The sequence below is a fragment of the Haliaeetus albicilla genome, chromosome 16 (genome assembly GCF_947461875.1).
Source record: "Haliaeetus albicilla chromosome 16, bHalAlb1.1, whole genome shotgun sequence".
In the NCBI taxonomy this organism is placed as follows: domain Eukaryota; kingdom Metazoa; phylum Chordata; class Aves; order Accipitriformes; family Accipitridae; genus Haliaeetus; species Haliaeetus albicilla.
Window position 1 is genome coordinate 19,288,373 of NC_091498.1, and position 15,640 is coordinate 19,304,012.

At 41.2% G+C, this 15,640-nt stretch overlaps 1 protein-coding gene across 2 annotated transcripts in view; it reads left to right on the forward strand.

Annotated features, from left to right (window-relative positions):
* Window positions 1-15,640, forward strand: part of RRAS2 (RAS related 2) — a 45,618-nt gene that overhangs the window by 17,806 nt on the left and 12,172 nt on the right. For both annotated transcript variants that reach the window (XM_069803781.1, XM_069803778.1), the window contains exons 2-3: window positions 14,359-14,446; window positions 15,183-15,285. In XM_069803781.1, coding sequence (XP_069659882.1) covers window positions 14,359-14,446; window positions 15,183-15,285 — 191 coding nt within the window. The remainder of the gene's footprint in view (window positions 1-14,358; window positions 14,447-15,182; window positions 15,286-15,640) is intronic.

Consider the following 15,640-nt stretch of genomic DNA (forward strand, 5'->3'; position numbering starts at 1 on the left):
TCTGCGCTATGAAATCTTGCTCGCATGTCAGGATTAGCAACTGTAAAACCACTCGATAGTTTCTGTTTCCTGGAATTTGAGTCTGTATGCATTTCCCCATATCTAAGTTGCGACAGTATCGGTCACGTTATGCTTTTAAAGCCTTCCTTAATTGGGAGGATAATGCCACTTAAAAACTTGCTTCTGTCAACTTCCCTAGTAAACATTCGGTTGTGAATGATTCAGCTTCGTGACTGCCACACTGCTGGGGTCTGCCTGTGTGCAGCCACTTGCTTGGTGAAACGCAAGGGAGGGCCATCCCTGCATCCTCTGCCAGGAGAGCATCGCCCTGTTTTCTTGCCGTGTGATTCTGACGTTGATGTGACTTTGTGCACGCTGTAAAAATGATTCGGGTAAAATAGGTACTGCCCCGTTCGATCTTGAGCTAAGCACAAGTAAGTATGGATTGGGGGTGAGGTGCACAGAAAACATTAGGTTGTATGTAAACTTCAGGTGTTAGTCTGCAAATTTGCTGGTTTAAAAGTGAATTCCACCGATTCTGAGCAACTTTGTGCCACTGAGGTATGGATGTAAGTGTAGCACAGGCAGGGGCACAGACCTCAGAAATAAAACATAGGGGCTGGAGCTACTGTAGGACAGTGTGGTTGGGTTGACTTGTGGGACACTGACACAAACCATGGAACAGTAACTTCTAAGTCTTCCCAACCATGAGTCGGGTGGTTTGGGGTTTGTGTTGTTTTTATTTCTATTTAGGATAAAATTTTTTCTATGACCCCTTGTATTTCTTCTAGGAACTTCAGCTAACTGTCGCTAATGTAAAAGTTCCAATACACATGGCTTTGCTTCTGAAAGGTCAGAAATGAAATGTTACACTTCCTATGGTAAACAGTCCTCTTGCACTGTGCTGCAACTTACCACTTGATGAGAGAACCACTCTGAATTACACTGTTGTCAGATGTGAAGGAGTAATAACCTTTGATCTTGAAATCTACTGTTGGTGGTAGTTAGAGAGGCTATGAAGACATTCTCCAAGGATGTTAAGGTTTAACTTCTCTGCAAGCACTGATTAGGCTGGAAAGAAAAGCGTTGTAGTCTGTTGGTATCTGTCATGGAAAATACTCAATATTACTTTTTTTGAAGTTGTCCAGCTGAAGCTTCATTTCAGTTACACAAGTCCATGCTGCATGTTTCTTGAACTCCACATATTGGATTTCTTATATTTTGTTCTTATAGAAACCTGGAGTTTTTGAAAATAGTGGTATTAATTTGAACCATGACTTATGAAGCAGTAGTGTCTACATCTGTGAGGCTAGCCTCTGTTTAAAATACTCGCGCTTTTTGACAGGTATCATGTCTTACGATTTCAGGTCAGCCTGCATCACTGAAATCTCTCTGTGTTGGGTATCTCTGCTGAGGTGGGGTAGGATTTCTCTGTCTTGCCTCAAGGGTGGAGTAACTTACACATTGCTCTGCTAAGTTTAGTTGACAATGACCAAGTCCGGTCTGTTTTTTCTTCCTCTCTGATAATCAAATCTGTCAAATGCTGTGCCCAAGCAATCAAACAAAACAAAGGGACTGCTTGTGTGCCGGGAAGATCTGAACACGCTGTCCCTTGTGCGAAAACGGCCTGTACAGCCTGCCCTACCTGGGAAGAGATCCCCCTCCCTCCTTTTCACTCTCACAACGAAGTGGGTTCACCTGACACCCTAGGTTAGAGACCAGGCAAAAAATACTCTTAAGCTTTTTGTTGTTTGGCTCTAAATCCCAAACTAAGGTTCTGAGTACTTCTCCTTGATGCGTCAGGGTTAAAAATCTGATGCTGAAATGTTAATCTCTTGAGAAACCTCTCTTCGCAGGGGGGACGTTAAGGTTATGGAGCTTGTTGCTGGGCTCGGGAGCGACTGGCACGTAGGTGCTCTCTTCTCCTTCCCGGTCCCCGTGGGAGCCCACGCGCTGGCCCTGCCCGGAGCTGCCAAACCTGAAAGTACAGATAACGTGGAAAAAACGCTTGTTGACCGCTACAGATTCTCCCCTATCTGAGGTTTTGCTGCTTAGCCACAAACTCCTGCGGAATATTTTTTGGGAGGCAGAAAGCACGTTTTCATCTTGGAATACAGTGTGATGCCTGATACCGATGTGCAAAAATACATGGTGTTGGGGCCTGGCGGGTACCCTGACTGCTGAGCTGCCGTGGCTGGCGAGACTGCGGTGTGGGGCTTGCGTGCGTTGAGTCGGTCAGCCTGGCTCGGTGTGGCTTTCGTGCTGTGTCTGTTGTGGTGCGAAGAAAACTTGGGAACGGCCTTGTTTAAAAGTGTGCGTTTAGCAGGTTATCGCTGTTGCAGTTTTTTAGCATGAACTTTTTGTTGACAGCTTGCCACCTGCAAGCTGTTCACATAGCCTTTTCTAAGGGGAAGTTGCCTAGTATGTTTTCATTTTAATTGATTTTGCTGCACATATTACTGTTATAATATGTGCATCATGCAGCTTCAGGTGTTGGCATTCCTGAATGATTTAACACTTTCAAGAAGTCCATTATTTCATAGGTGGGCAACCAATTCTTTCATTAAAAATTTTTATGTCTCTAACTGCTTTGTGTATTTTACTTAGTTGGGCAAGGACTTTGGGGGAAGGCTAGCAAAAATTAGCTTTGCTAATGAAAATAGATGGCTAAACACTTATAGCTGCCATTTCAGCATTCTTGGCACTTCTGGTGATGGCACTTCCAAAACTTAAAGATTATAGTAATTGTCTGTAGTCTGCAAAATGAGTCTAGACAGTCTAGTCTCAGGCCAAAAGGTTGGAGTTGAATAAACACATAATTTGGGCAAATAAAGCTATTAGAACTGTGCTTATCTTCTGACACAATAGTTCTTGCTAGATATAAGTGGTATTTCATAGCTTTTTCCTAAATAATTAGCTTCTAATGATCAGTCAATAAATCTTCGAAAAATAAAGTACTCCAGACTTTGCTAATGAAGCTGAATGTTTTCATGTTGGGTGTTGTCCAAGCTGGTGTTCAAAAATTCCATGGGATTAACTGTGGTAATGGGGCGGGGGGGGGGGGGGGAATAATTACATGACAGGAACTACTGTATTGTTATCTATGACTACAGTGATCTCACAGTATAAATAAGATGTGTTACTGACTCTGAAAGAGTCATCTTAACTTTTAATTACCTGTGTGCTAATGATTCTGTCTCTTTTCTAACAGAATGAGTGGTATAATGAAAGTTTCTGGAATCTTTCACTCTTTTGATTCAGTCCCTGTTTGGTGCTTTTTATTCTTATATATATATATGCAAATTATATAAAAATATTTTTATATATGTCAGAGTGGGGGAAAAAGGCATCTTTTAGTGATATGCTGTGAGCTTTCCTGAAGTGTCTGGACATTTAAAGGTGGTTTGCAGCTGGCTAGTGTTTGGATGGGGGATTTTTTTAATTTCTGGCTGGCAATTTGGACTGTCTGGTCTTCTGATTGTGCTGCAGGCAGCAGGGAACCCTGGTGGAAGGTCAGGAGTGGGGATGACAAAACCTCCCTCTTCCACTAGCAGGAAGTTGCTAATGTAGTTCAATTGTATTGTGAAATACTATCCTACAAATACTTAATCCTAACTGGAATCATTCCAGAAAACTATAGGTTCTGGGTTTAATGGGGTAGTTAACCTGGCTGTATTGCAGTGTTAAATCTTTTGAGAGGAAGAACACAGAGAACTTGCCTTCTTCAGGCTTTCTACCTGGCTCTGGTGAACTGTGTTCCAAACCTGCACAACTGACAACAGCACCTGGCTTTGTAGAGAACTGAAATGTAATGGTGAAGGTAGGAAAAGGCTCTTACTACTGAAAATGGGTCTTTACTTCCTACTTTCAGAATAAGAAAGGTATTAACTTCAGAGACTTTTGACCTTAGCTTCCTGTGGAGTCCCAGGGCTCGAACATTGCCAAGTACTTAAAATGTGCAGTAGGAGTTAATATTACTAAAAAGCACTAGAGCTGCTGAAGTGAGGCTTTGTTTTACTGGCTTGTTTGGGCTAAAAAACCTTCTTACCGCATTAAGGTAATTGTGTGGGTCCAAATGTCCATAACCAAGGCTAGACAACCTGAAAAGTCCAATTAACAAGCAATTTGTTTGCAACTTGAACATATTTTAAAGGTTCAGATTTCACATGAATACCTGTACTCTTCTCAAGAGGTTTTTTTTTTTTGCCATGGAATTAGCTTTTTCAAACTGCATTTCAGTTCTTCCAGTATGTTCCTCAAGGAGTTGTGAAGTGGCTTATTTCTTAATAGACTGTAAATGCCCTTAAAGATAGGTCTCCTCATAGCCTTTAACATGAAGTCTGTTGCTGACTGTATTTTAGTTAAGTGGAAGTTACTGAAGTGAAGAGCTATTTTAATTGATTGTAAGTCTTACCCTGTTACTGTTCTTACATTTATAAATCAAAAGCTCTTACATTACACTATATATCTTGAGGTGTTCTAATGATTTCATGTGTATGAGAAAAGGCAGTAACTTTACTTCTGTCCCACCAGGGGATTTTTTTGAGTAACCTACCTTTCTTTTCACTCATAGCTATATTCCCCATTACCTGGGCATACGCATACCCTAAAACCAGATATGTACTTTTTAAAAAATATCTTGGACTTCTTGAGGTAAAAACCAGAGCTCATCCTGAAGAGTTTGTGTGAGCTGCTGTGTTGAAAACTGTCTGAACCTGATAAAATTTTATGGATGAAAAGATGGTATGTAGCAAATATTTTAAACATTCCTTGAATTGCAAGTGGCCAAGATCGGGAAGATTAAGTACTTGGTGTGTTCATAGTTCTTGCACATATTTACTGTGGAGCAAAAATGAAATCAAGACTCATCGATGCTTGCAGTATAGAGCACATTTTGGAGTCAGACATGTTTCGACTTGAGAAATAATATAGCCGCCTTCAAAGAATTTTGTAGGTGCTTACTGGCATTAAAGGGCATTAATTCAAGGCATTACAAAGAAGTCTTAACAGACAGTGGAAGTGTACGTTCTCTGATCTTGAGTAATGAAAACTGCATCACCAGGAAGTATTCAAGAAGCCAAAGTTTAATGCATGTACTGCTTAAATCAAGTTTCTGTGAGTGTACTTGGTGTTTGGTATGGTTTGATTTTGAGAAATTTGAGAATTATAAATAGGTGAAAGCTGTTTTAAAAAAGTATCAATCTGCTTTTTTTAAGGAAGATAGTATTTAAAAAGATGTTCACGTGCATTTCAAAATATATATTAAAAAACCCCCACTCAGTAGTATTCATGTTAAATGCATGTAACCAGTGCCCACTCTGTCCATAATTCAAGTGTTGAGGCTGCATTAATGCTTTACAAGAGTTATCCTAGCAGTATGTTTAAGCTCGGCAGGATGTTAGCAACAAGGCATGTAATTTTTCAATAAAGTAGTTGTAACAGTTATTCTTTAAACCTCTGTGATTTGAACAGAGAGAGCACTGAGAGGCTGCCTTAGTTATGTTTCTTCTAAACTTTGTTTTTCCCAAGCGAATCTGCTGTCTCTGGGTGGATTCTTAGTTTTTTCACAGAATCTTGTAATTATCTGTTAAAAACACTCCAGATTTCTACCTGTAAGCCTGAACTGTTTTGCAAGTAATGCCTTGAGTGCCAAGTTTGAGGGAGAAAAGAAGGGAGATTCTTTCCTGTGCTGCTGCAGCCCAGGTGAGGTTGGAGAAGGTGAAGCTGCTTTGTTATAAGTAGCAATTAGGGGCAGGCCAAAAACTAACTGGCAGGTTTTTTAGGAGTGTTGAAGGGTGTAAAGAGCTGATGGATATTCCCTTTCAGAGCACAAAAGTCAGTTTGATTTCAGTCTTTCATCTTCCTGAGTCTTAGTCTGCTGGGTGACCTGCACAATCAGTTGATGCTCCAGAACCAACATGGCTTTTAAATCCTTAATGTGAGTCAGTCCTGCTGAACTGTGGATGAAATCTGTGGAATTCCCTACTGTATGGATATGTAGAGAAACCTAATTGGAAATGAGTGTGGTTATGGATACAAAGTTCAAGTGTTCATTTTGGAAATAAAAAAATTAAAGGTGCATAGACAGAATTCAGGTATGTGTATTGGCCTTCAAATTGAAGGCACTTTATACCCTTTCTCCACTTGCTTGCCCCATCCCAACTCATGTTTCCCAACACCTGTGAGGGAAGCAAAGTTAGTTTTGTCCTTAGGCACTTTGGGTAGTGATCACAACAAAGCCCGTAAAGAAAAGAGCTGTGTTATATTTGGCTATGGGCAATAAATATGCCCATGCACTGAACACAGACTTCTTAATAGTTTTCTCTTTTCTGATGTGCTCATTCAGTGATCGCTGTATATGGAAGGGCAGGGAGTGGAGAGAGAGAAGAGTATGTGGCTGTATAATAGGACTAACTTATGCTTTGTTTAGTGTTTCCAGACCAAGCACAAGCTCTTGGCAATCCTTGCGTTGCATAAAAAAGTTAAGGGGAAGACTTACCTATACTTAACCAAGTCAGATGTTTATTTTTCTATCCTACCATATCTTATTCAGAATTTAAGATTTGTATCTCTTCTGTCTTTGAATTATGGGGGGGGTAATCTAATGGAGGCACTCTGGGGCCACCATGGGTCATTCGAGAACTTTGCATTCTCAGTTACGATTTGCATCTTTAACAGAACCATTAAGATTTGATTAAGCATGTACTTAATCATGAATATCAGTATTTTACGTATATGTAATGCTAGTTCTTCAGGAAGAAATAAAAACTTTTCAACCTTTGTATAAATTTCCAAAGGGTTTATCTTGTATATGGCTCATGGCATCTTTGTTTCACTATAACTTTCTTTCTTCAGCTTAATCCTCTTCTCTCTTTGTGTCTCAGTTTTCACTGTTCATGAAATTATCAAGCGTTTCACATCACTGGATAATTGCAGTAATTGTAGTTACAAATGACATCTGTTTCCCTGGATAGCCATAACAATGCTGGCAGTATACATTAGAGTGGTGGGAAGTAGTGTAAATTGAGGGAAGCATCGTTGATTGCTCACAAGCACTGACTATCTTTTAATTGGTATTTTTGGGAAGATAAGAAGAGATGATCTTACTTCTTGTATAATTAAAAGAAAGTTACTCTTAAAGATTTGTATGAATATGGGATAATTGGAGGAGGATACACCTGGCCTTCTGTAGCATGATAGTGTTTTATGTGTTATCTCTGCAGTCTGCTCTTTATCGGCATAATTTTAGACCTTTGGTCCCCCACTCTCCCCCATATTCAACACCAAAACACTTCCTCTTGTTCTACAAAGTGTGACTCTCTATGCCAGCAAAGCATGCTCAAAGCTGTCTCAAGCACTTCTGTTGAGAACGATGCTGGGTTGCTGCGGGTAGCTCCTGCAGTCTTTCTGGTACTGTTTGGTGCAGTGCCCAAGCCCTTTGCAGAGGCGGAATTCCCTGTTGTCAACCCCACCAGCATCCATCTCCCGCTCCCCCAACACCAACCAATTAGACCTGTCTGGAAACATCATGTCCTCGAGAACCACCTGCTCTTGGGGAGGTATATGTTAAGCATTTAACAAGCTTGTCAAAGGCTATCTAATCAGTGGTGTGCTTTTTTTTTTGTTTGGGGTTTTTTTTGGTGATGTAAGTACATGGGGCTCTGCAAAATACTAAATTTGTATTTTTTGTTGTGTCTGTTCCTTTATTCTGGAATCCAGTCTGGGTTTAAGTTTGCTTCCAGAAGTCAGTTCAGGTTTTTTTTCCTGCATGTTTTCCTTGTTTTCTAGCCAGCCAACTCAAATATTTCTAAAGAAATGACTTGAGTAGTCTCCTTTGTTGTGTGAAAGGAGGTGCTTCAGTTAATCTCTACAGGTGCTGAGGCCCTAGCAGCTGCTTTGCTTAATTACCAGATCTGCTGGGTGGGTTAGTTCTGGACTGGGGCCAGGGTAGTGCTTGAGTGAGGTGGCAGGTTACTGCCACCCCTCCTCTAGGAACGTGTCTGTGGTGACATTGAACCTGCTTGTGCTCCTCAAGGCACGGGGACAGAAATGCAGATTAAAACTCCTGGAAATGGTCTCTAACCTCCTCTGCAGCCAGGAGGAGGGTACAAGGTGACACTGTGGGCACTTCAGCATAGGCTTGGATGCTGTGTCACTCCTCTTGGGTAGAAGAGCTGAAGGCAGAGGCTCTAGGATTTCCATGGGTGGCAAAGCAGTGAAGGTTACAAACTGATTTGTGCGGTCAATCATTTAGATCTTAATTCACAGTCTGAGAAACTTGGCTACACCGTAAAAGCTACCTCAGACAGAAAGGTGTCCACTTATGGTCCTACTAATTGGCCAAGGCTCTAGAGTTCTGGTCTTAAACTATGGCACTGACTTTGTCTATGACTTGCAACAAATGCCAGAAATACTCATTTAAATGAAGAAAGCTGTTTAGAAGAGACCTAGGTCAGGTTTCTGTCTTTTTCTGGGTTAAGTATTTCTGATGTGATCAATGTGGTGCATAAGGGCTGTAGTTGGTACTGTTATTTGTTCTATGCTCATGTTGAGGACCTGCTGCTACAGATCGTGAACTGGACTTTACATCTGTTGAGTGGAACAGGAGCAGACAGATGTTCTGGTGAAGTGCAGAGGAAATGAGGAAAAACCTGGAGAAGAGGTGATAGTGTTAGAGGTAGTCAAAGGAGAAACTATCAAAATAAGTAGTCTGTCAAGTAGTGCTTACAGCCTAGGAGTTGTCTTGGGATCATATATTTCAGGTATTTGGAAATGTACTCAAGTTGAAGCTTTGGTGTGTGGCATTCACCAACATGTTTGTTTTAAATTCTAACTTATAAATTATAGCTAGGAAGGATTTTTGGGCTATTTGCAATGCTGAAATTGTAGATGCTATTTAAATCCAGAGCTGGTCTGGAACTTCAGCTGGAGGGTGGAAACCCTTCTATTTCCTTGCCTTCACTGGGTTGAAACCAAAATTTTAAATATGTGGAAAAAATTTAAATAAGCAACTAGTGGCTCTTCGAAACCTGAAGTGTATATTTAGTAAATACAAATGGAGATTATAGACACAGCAAGGATGAATATGTATTTTGTCATGTACCACTCCTTCAACTCGCTCATAGCGGTGTGCTTCTACTGTGCTGGGCTGCCTTTCATTGCATGTCCTGCAAGCTTTGTGTAAAGATAAAAAGAAGCACCTTACGCAACCAGCCTCTGGACTGCAGCTTATAGCAGCTCTCCATTGATAACATCTGACTTGTCTCTTGCCTTAAAACTTCAATGTTGGTGCAAAAGAAAGTAATCCAGTGGCTTTTCAGCTTGCGGACTGTTGATGACCTTACAAAGAATAAATAAGAAAAGCTGCATAAGAGCTGTGAAACTGCACTGGGGTTCTCCATTTTTCTATGTAAGATATCTTTACTTAGTTGTGTTTATTAATTTATGGAACGGGACTCCTGAGGGTGTAAGCAAGTCCAGCTAATGGAGGAATTCCCTCATGTGTATTAAAGGCAGCATAACAAAGGGGAAAGATGATAAACTCAAAGCGGGTTTTCACATGTTCTCCTTGCCAAAAGGCTCAAGTGATTGAAACAATGATTTAGGGATTGCTATTACCTTAAATGGAGAGAGACTGCTAGAGCAGTATTTGGTGTAGTAGTGTCATCGTTCCCGAGCACCACAAGTAAAAACTCCTGCAAAGGTCTGGAGATTGTGTTTGAAATACATTTTTAAGATGACAAGTGTGTGCATAGGAAGGGATTTCGGTGGTGGGTTGCCCAGCTGCAAATGATGTAGGTGGTGTGGGGATGGGGTTTTTGTTGTTCTTCTGTTTTGTTTTGGTTTTTTTACCTCTGCAAAAGGGCTTGTGTCCTTGGCAGGCTTTCCCATATCTGGACTTGATTGCCTCAGCACTCTTAGAAAGAGGAAACCTAGAAAACTTGTTGCATAATATTTTGGGTAAATTGAATGGTTGATGAGACTATTGGGCTTGGCTTCTCATTTCCCTTCTAGAAGTGGGTGGAAAGAGCCTTGATTTTGCTAGTGATTAAGGGAGTGGTGTAACAGAAGAGCATATTCAAGTTGCTATCTTCACAGAAGAAACTTAATTTCTTCTAATTATTTCCTGCAGGCAGTGGCCAACTGTGGAGGAGCCAGCTGAATGAGGCTTAGCTCCTCCAATTTGTCATAGAAACTGAAGTGCTCCTGGAAGAGCAGCTCTGACAGCCTGATCTGTAACGGGTCATTCTAGAGAGTGGTCCAATGTGTTTTGTACCAGCTGGCATCCGAGACACCTGCTTTCTGGTGTTTTGGTAGTTTAGTAGGACGACCGCTTTGAAGTGTTAGGATTTGCACGTACGGCTTCTTTCAAAGGAGACCGCGGCAGCCAGCCCTGGGTATTCAAACACTGCGGTGTGTGCGTGCTCCTCGGATTTGTCTGGACTCAGCGCTGGTTTAAAACCAGTAGGTTGGCAGTGGTTTGCATCTGCTGGAATTGCATTCCTATTAGTCTTTTAAGCAGTTCTGCCACAAACTCCTTGACCTCTACAAAGCTACTTCATGCTGGTATATGGTCTTGGGCTTGCTGGGTGTGCAGGCACCTTCCCACTGTTGTGGGATAGCATTCGGGAGTAAAGGTACAGCCTCGGGGAGTGTTCTGGGATATGCTCTGCCATCCCTTAATTCTTTAAACGCTGCCTGTACAGCAGCAGTAAGGTCCACTTCTGCTCAGATTGATAAATACTGCGTTGGCTACATCTAATTTTTGTAAATCAACCCTGACTGAATAAGGCCTGCAAGCTGTGGTTGACGTGCTCCCTGTGGCAAATAGTCCCAGTGCAATTTGGGAAGACTCCTTCAAAACCAGTAGCTATTTCAGCCACATTAGTTTTGTCCAGTGCCCGGAGGTAAACCACAATGTTAATTGTCTTGCAAACCTGTGCTGTGACAACGGATTTGGCAGCGGCAGCTCCATGGGAAGGAAGAAATTGCTCATAAGAGACTTGTTAAATGGGGAAACTGTGGTATCTGCTCATTCTGAATTTGAGGTATGGCTGATGCTGGATCAGGGCAACTTAGTCTTGTTCCCTTTTTTGAGGGAGGAACTGTGTTCCATGTCTCTGTACCTAGTCTGGCACTCTTACTTTGTGTGTAGTTTCCATTTAAAAAACAAACAAACAAACCAACAAAACAAACAAAAAACCCCAAACAAAACCCCCAACCAAACAAAAACCAAACCAATAAAGGGTGGAGGGAATCACAGAAATGCTCTGGAGATTACAAAACATGCTGCAGCTCTTGGCCTTTGGACAGAGAATAAGGAAATACAAAGAATCCGTCCGAGATTATTATGCTGTTCTTCTGACTTCTCTCAGTGAAAAGTATTGCCCTTGTTGGACATAAACTTGCTGCTTTAGGTGTTCTACTAATACTGCTGTGTGAGAGTGAAATAAATTGATTCCAAATTCTCCCTTTTATTTAAAACTTGGCATACTTTACCGCTTTATAGATGTAAAGGCTCAGACAGTAACTTTGAAGTCTGCAGGACAGAGAAATGAAAGTTGAAGCTGGAGAGGGTTAGAGTAACTTCAGAGCATGTGCTCTATCTTCCAAATTAGAATCCTGAATTTCTAGATATACTGACGGTGAGACCATGGTTTAGTCACCTAATGTTTTTTTTATAAATACCACTTTCTGTTTCCTTAATGAAACATAGGATTTAAATTCCTTTCCTTATGATTGTCCCTTCTAAAGTCAGATTCTGTAAATTAATTATTTACACATTTGTATGTTCTCATAAGGGAATTTCTCTTCCATTTTTCAAAGACTGTTGAAGGCCACAGAAGACTTGAGACCTAATTTATAGTTTATGAATAAATTAATTCCTCAAAAAGTCTGTTCTTAAGCACTTTTTGAGTCATGGATGCAGGCAAAAGAAAAGACAAGAACAGTTTTGAAGGCTGTGTTTTTTCCTCTTTAAATCTGCAGAGAAGCAAGGTAAAGGAACAACTTGTAGTCTGAACAGCATCTTCTGGGGCTTGTTCCATGGTGAGATGTTCTGCTGTCTGTGAATTGGCACTTTTCTGCTGGAAGACTTGAAGTTTGTTTCTGTGCTCCATTTAGGAGCCCATGCCTGTTGGTTTGTTTGAATTTGGGCGGGGGGAGATTTTGTTTGGTTTTTTTGTTTTGCATAAGTGGGGTTTTGGAGGGGGTTGGAGGGAGGAGATTGCTTAGCCTGGGCGAATGTTCTAAACAAGGGAGAAGCCATTTCTTTTCCAGAAATGAGCAACTTGACTTACGTGAAACACTGAGAAAGGAGTGAATTACAGCATCTCGTGTGTCACAGGTATCTCTGGTGGGACAGATTGCTAGGATTTTATCCTTCTTGGAGAGGAACGTGGTGGTTTTAATGTTATTGCTACCTGACGGTAGCTGGTTACACTCTGGTGCCGTTGATGCAGAGCGACTGAGACTACTGTGTAGGTGTATCCCAAGAGGACTGTTTATTCATGTCTGCTTAAAATGCAAAGGAGATGATGTGCAGAGCTGTTCAGTGTCTCTGCTCTAGGGGTCAGCAGTTTTTCAGTATGGTGCCGGAGCTAAAGGAGCAGGTCAACAACAACCTGTACGTACTCTTCCTGTAGCCAACCGCGTTACGGTGAGGTTGTGGTATATGAGCATAGGTTATATATAGTATACGCAGCTGGTAAAGTGTGTTAGAACTAGTGATGTGTTCCTCCCAGGAAGGCAGCTGCAGCTCAGCTGATGAGCTCTGCTGGGGAGCCCGTGTCCATGCTGTTAAACCAGAAACCCAGCGCGAACGTGCACAAATGGTGGGAGGGAGGCAGCTGGGTGCAGCCAGGACAGAGTACTGCACCCAGCCCTGTAGGCAACTCCAGACTGAAACTGGACAAGAACAAGTACAACCACGTTAATAAAACTGTCTGCAAGAACAGAGTTAACTGTATTCTGCACTGACAGTGATGTGTCTGGAGAAAGTTAGTGGGCTAGTGCTGTAATTTCAGTTATTTCTTTTTTCTTTTTTTTCCCCTACCGTGACATCTGTTAACTTGACTTTGGTAAGTTTAGAGGAACAGAGTAGTACCTTGTTTGTGTCTTTGAATTTGTGTGATGGGAAAGATGTTTCAGTGAGAACTATTAATTTTGACATGAATAGGGAGATGCACTCTGGTTTTGGTGATACCTGCTTAATGCAAGAACAATACCTGCCTTTTTTTTTTTTTTTTTTTTTTCCTTCCTAGGAGCCAATATATAGTTTTAAAGCATTCCTATTTCCTTACTGGCTTACAGAACTGAGTAATGTATGCAAGTAGTACTTCTTCAGTTACTGTGGTATTCATTTGGGTGCACACATGCCTGATGTGCTTGATTTCTGAACGGTCAGGGTAGTACACATCCCCGGTGGCTGCTGCATTGAGCACGGGGGGGATGAATTTGATCAGAGTTCAGATTTGTTATGCTGAAGTGCTTTAGTTTTGGGTGAAAACAACATTGCTATGACTGCATGCAAGCTACACATTCATCCTTTGAACTCTGAACTCGTTGTCTTCAGATAGTATTGTTACCCCAGTATTTGATACCAGGTCACCCAGTCTCTAGACAGATGTACCAGACTGTGCTTTGCTTTGCAGTTCTGGTGATAACAGACTGGCAGTATCTGGTGGAGCCTTGGGCTTAGGCAATGGGTGACACATAGCTTATTCTGCTTTCAGGAGTTGTCTTTTTGGGAGGGTGTGTGTGCTTACAGTCACTAAAACCGGGAGAGAAGTGCTGGGAACAAGGATGACACACTAAACTTTATACAGCTTACAAACTTAAGTGCCAGCAGCATGGAGCTGTTTATAGAAATTATTATAAAACTGCTAGAGAATTCCAGAAAGCTGAAAAAATCCTGGCACTTCCTAGAAGTTACTGCCTCTGGGAACAGGGCAAGAAATCCTGGAAACTTTTGAGAATTCAAAAAAACTTCTAAACCCTACCAGAAGTTCAGAGAAACTTAGCACTTTCTGGAGACCTTAAAAGTTGTTAGAGACTAAAACTTTCTAGGGAATCCTGCTGGGAAATTCCAGGAGTTATGAGAAGTCTCTAGAAAATGCTAGAAATTCTGTAGGAATCCAGTAAATTCAGTGACTCTTCTAGTCATTTCTACGATTTACGAGTGTTTACTAGGAATAGAAAAGCCGTTACCTGTGATCTTTTTGGATAGTGGCAAATGGTTATATACAGGTAAAACCTGCTCATCTTCCCTAAGCTGCTAAGCGTACAGTTTTAGCATCTTGCTTGATGAGTGTCCTATATATGCTTGTCTTACACACAAACTTGTTTTATTTTCTGCAGTCCTATTTTGTTACGGATTATGATCCAACGATTGAAGACTCCTACACCAAGCAGTGTGTCATAGATGAAAGAGCTGCGCGCTTGGACAGTAAGTAGCCCGGCTAAAGCACAGTACTAACAGCCTGCAGCTGTTGGTGCCAGTGCTGGCATCTGTATGCATAAAATATAATGCAGGTAAACAACTGTGCAGCATGTGGTTTTTATGTAAGTGTGTGGCTGATAAAAGCTGCCTACCTTTGTTTTATTAATGAGATACCCAGGATTTGAAGTGCTTATGCCTTATTTATGTGTGTCTCAAGTAAATTGGATGTTTTTTTGAAGAATTATTCCCAAAGCCTTAGTGACTACAGAACTAGAAGAATTTATGTAACTCCTGGCAGTTACCTGTGTGACATGGTGGAATGAAAAACACATTGCTTGGCTGTTGTGTGCTGCCTCTCCCAAGTGCAATATAAATGTTTTGCTTTAAAAGCTTCAGTTCTCCCTTGTCAGTGATTTTTTTAAGGACAAACCAGCAACCTTCCCAACCCCCATCCCTAAGTCCTCTCTAAGCATTTTCCAGCTGTTTCAGCTGGTTGTGACTTAGCAAAAGTCCACCATACTTTCTTGTTCAGTTTGGTTGGTTGGTCTTGAATTGTTCAGTCGGTCCAAGAACTTGTTGGAAATCTTGGCAAAAATCCAGTAGTATCTGTGAAAAGTGATTTCTCCTTAATTACAGTATATAGGAGAGGTTCTCACAATATTCTGTTAGGAAGGATTGTTTTTTTCTTGGCCTATACTCTAGGAACATGAACTATAGTAATCGGTGTTTTGCTTATGTTCAGTTCTGGATACAGCAGGACAAGAAGAATTTGGAGCCATGCGTGAACAGTACATGAGGACAGGGGAGGGTTTTCTGCTTGTTTTCTCAGTCACTGATAGAGGAAGGTAAGCCTGATGTCAAGTTATTAAAACAAGAAAGTTGTAATTAATCTTAAATTGCTACTTATCCTTTATTGAAACAATCTCAAACAGAAACATTACGTATGCGTGCACTCTTAGATTCTATGGTGTGATGCTCTTTCAGCCCTGATGAAAACCTATTTTAAACCAATCACTTGCTGAAAGTATCTGTCTCTTGCAATAGATGACTTGCAAGTATACACAAAAAAATGACAGCTCTATTCAAGCACTTCATTACAGTCCAGAATACTAGTTTCCTGGAAGTGACAGAAATTTAAACTAAGGGCAACATGCTATCAGTTCATCGGTCTGATCACTTCTTAGAAAGATCCCCTTGCTG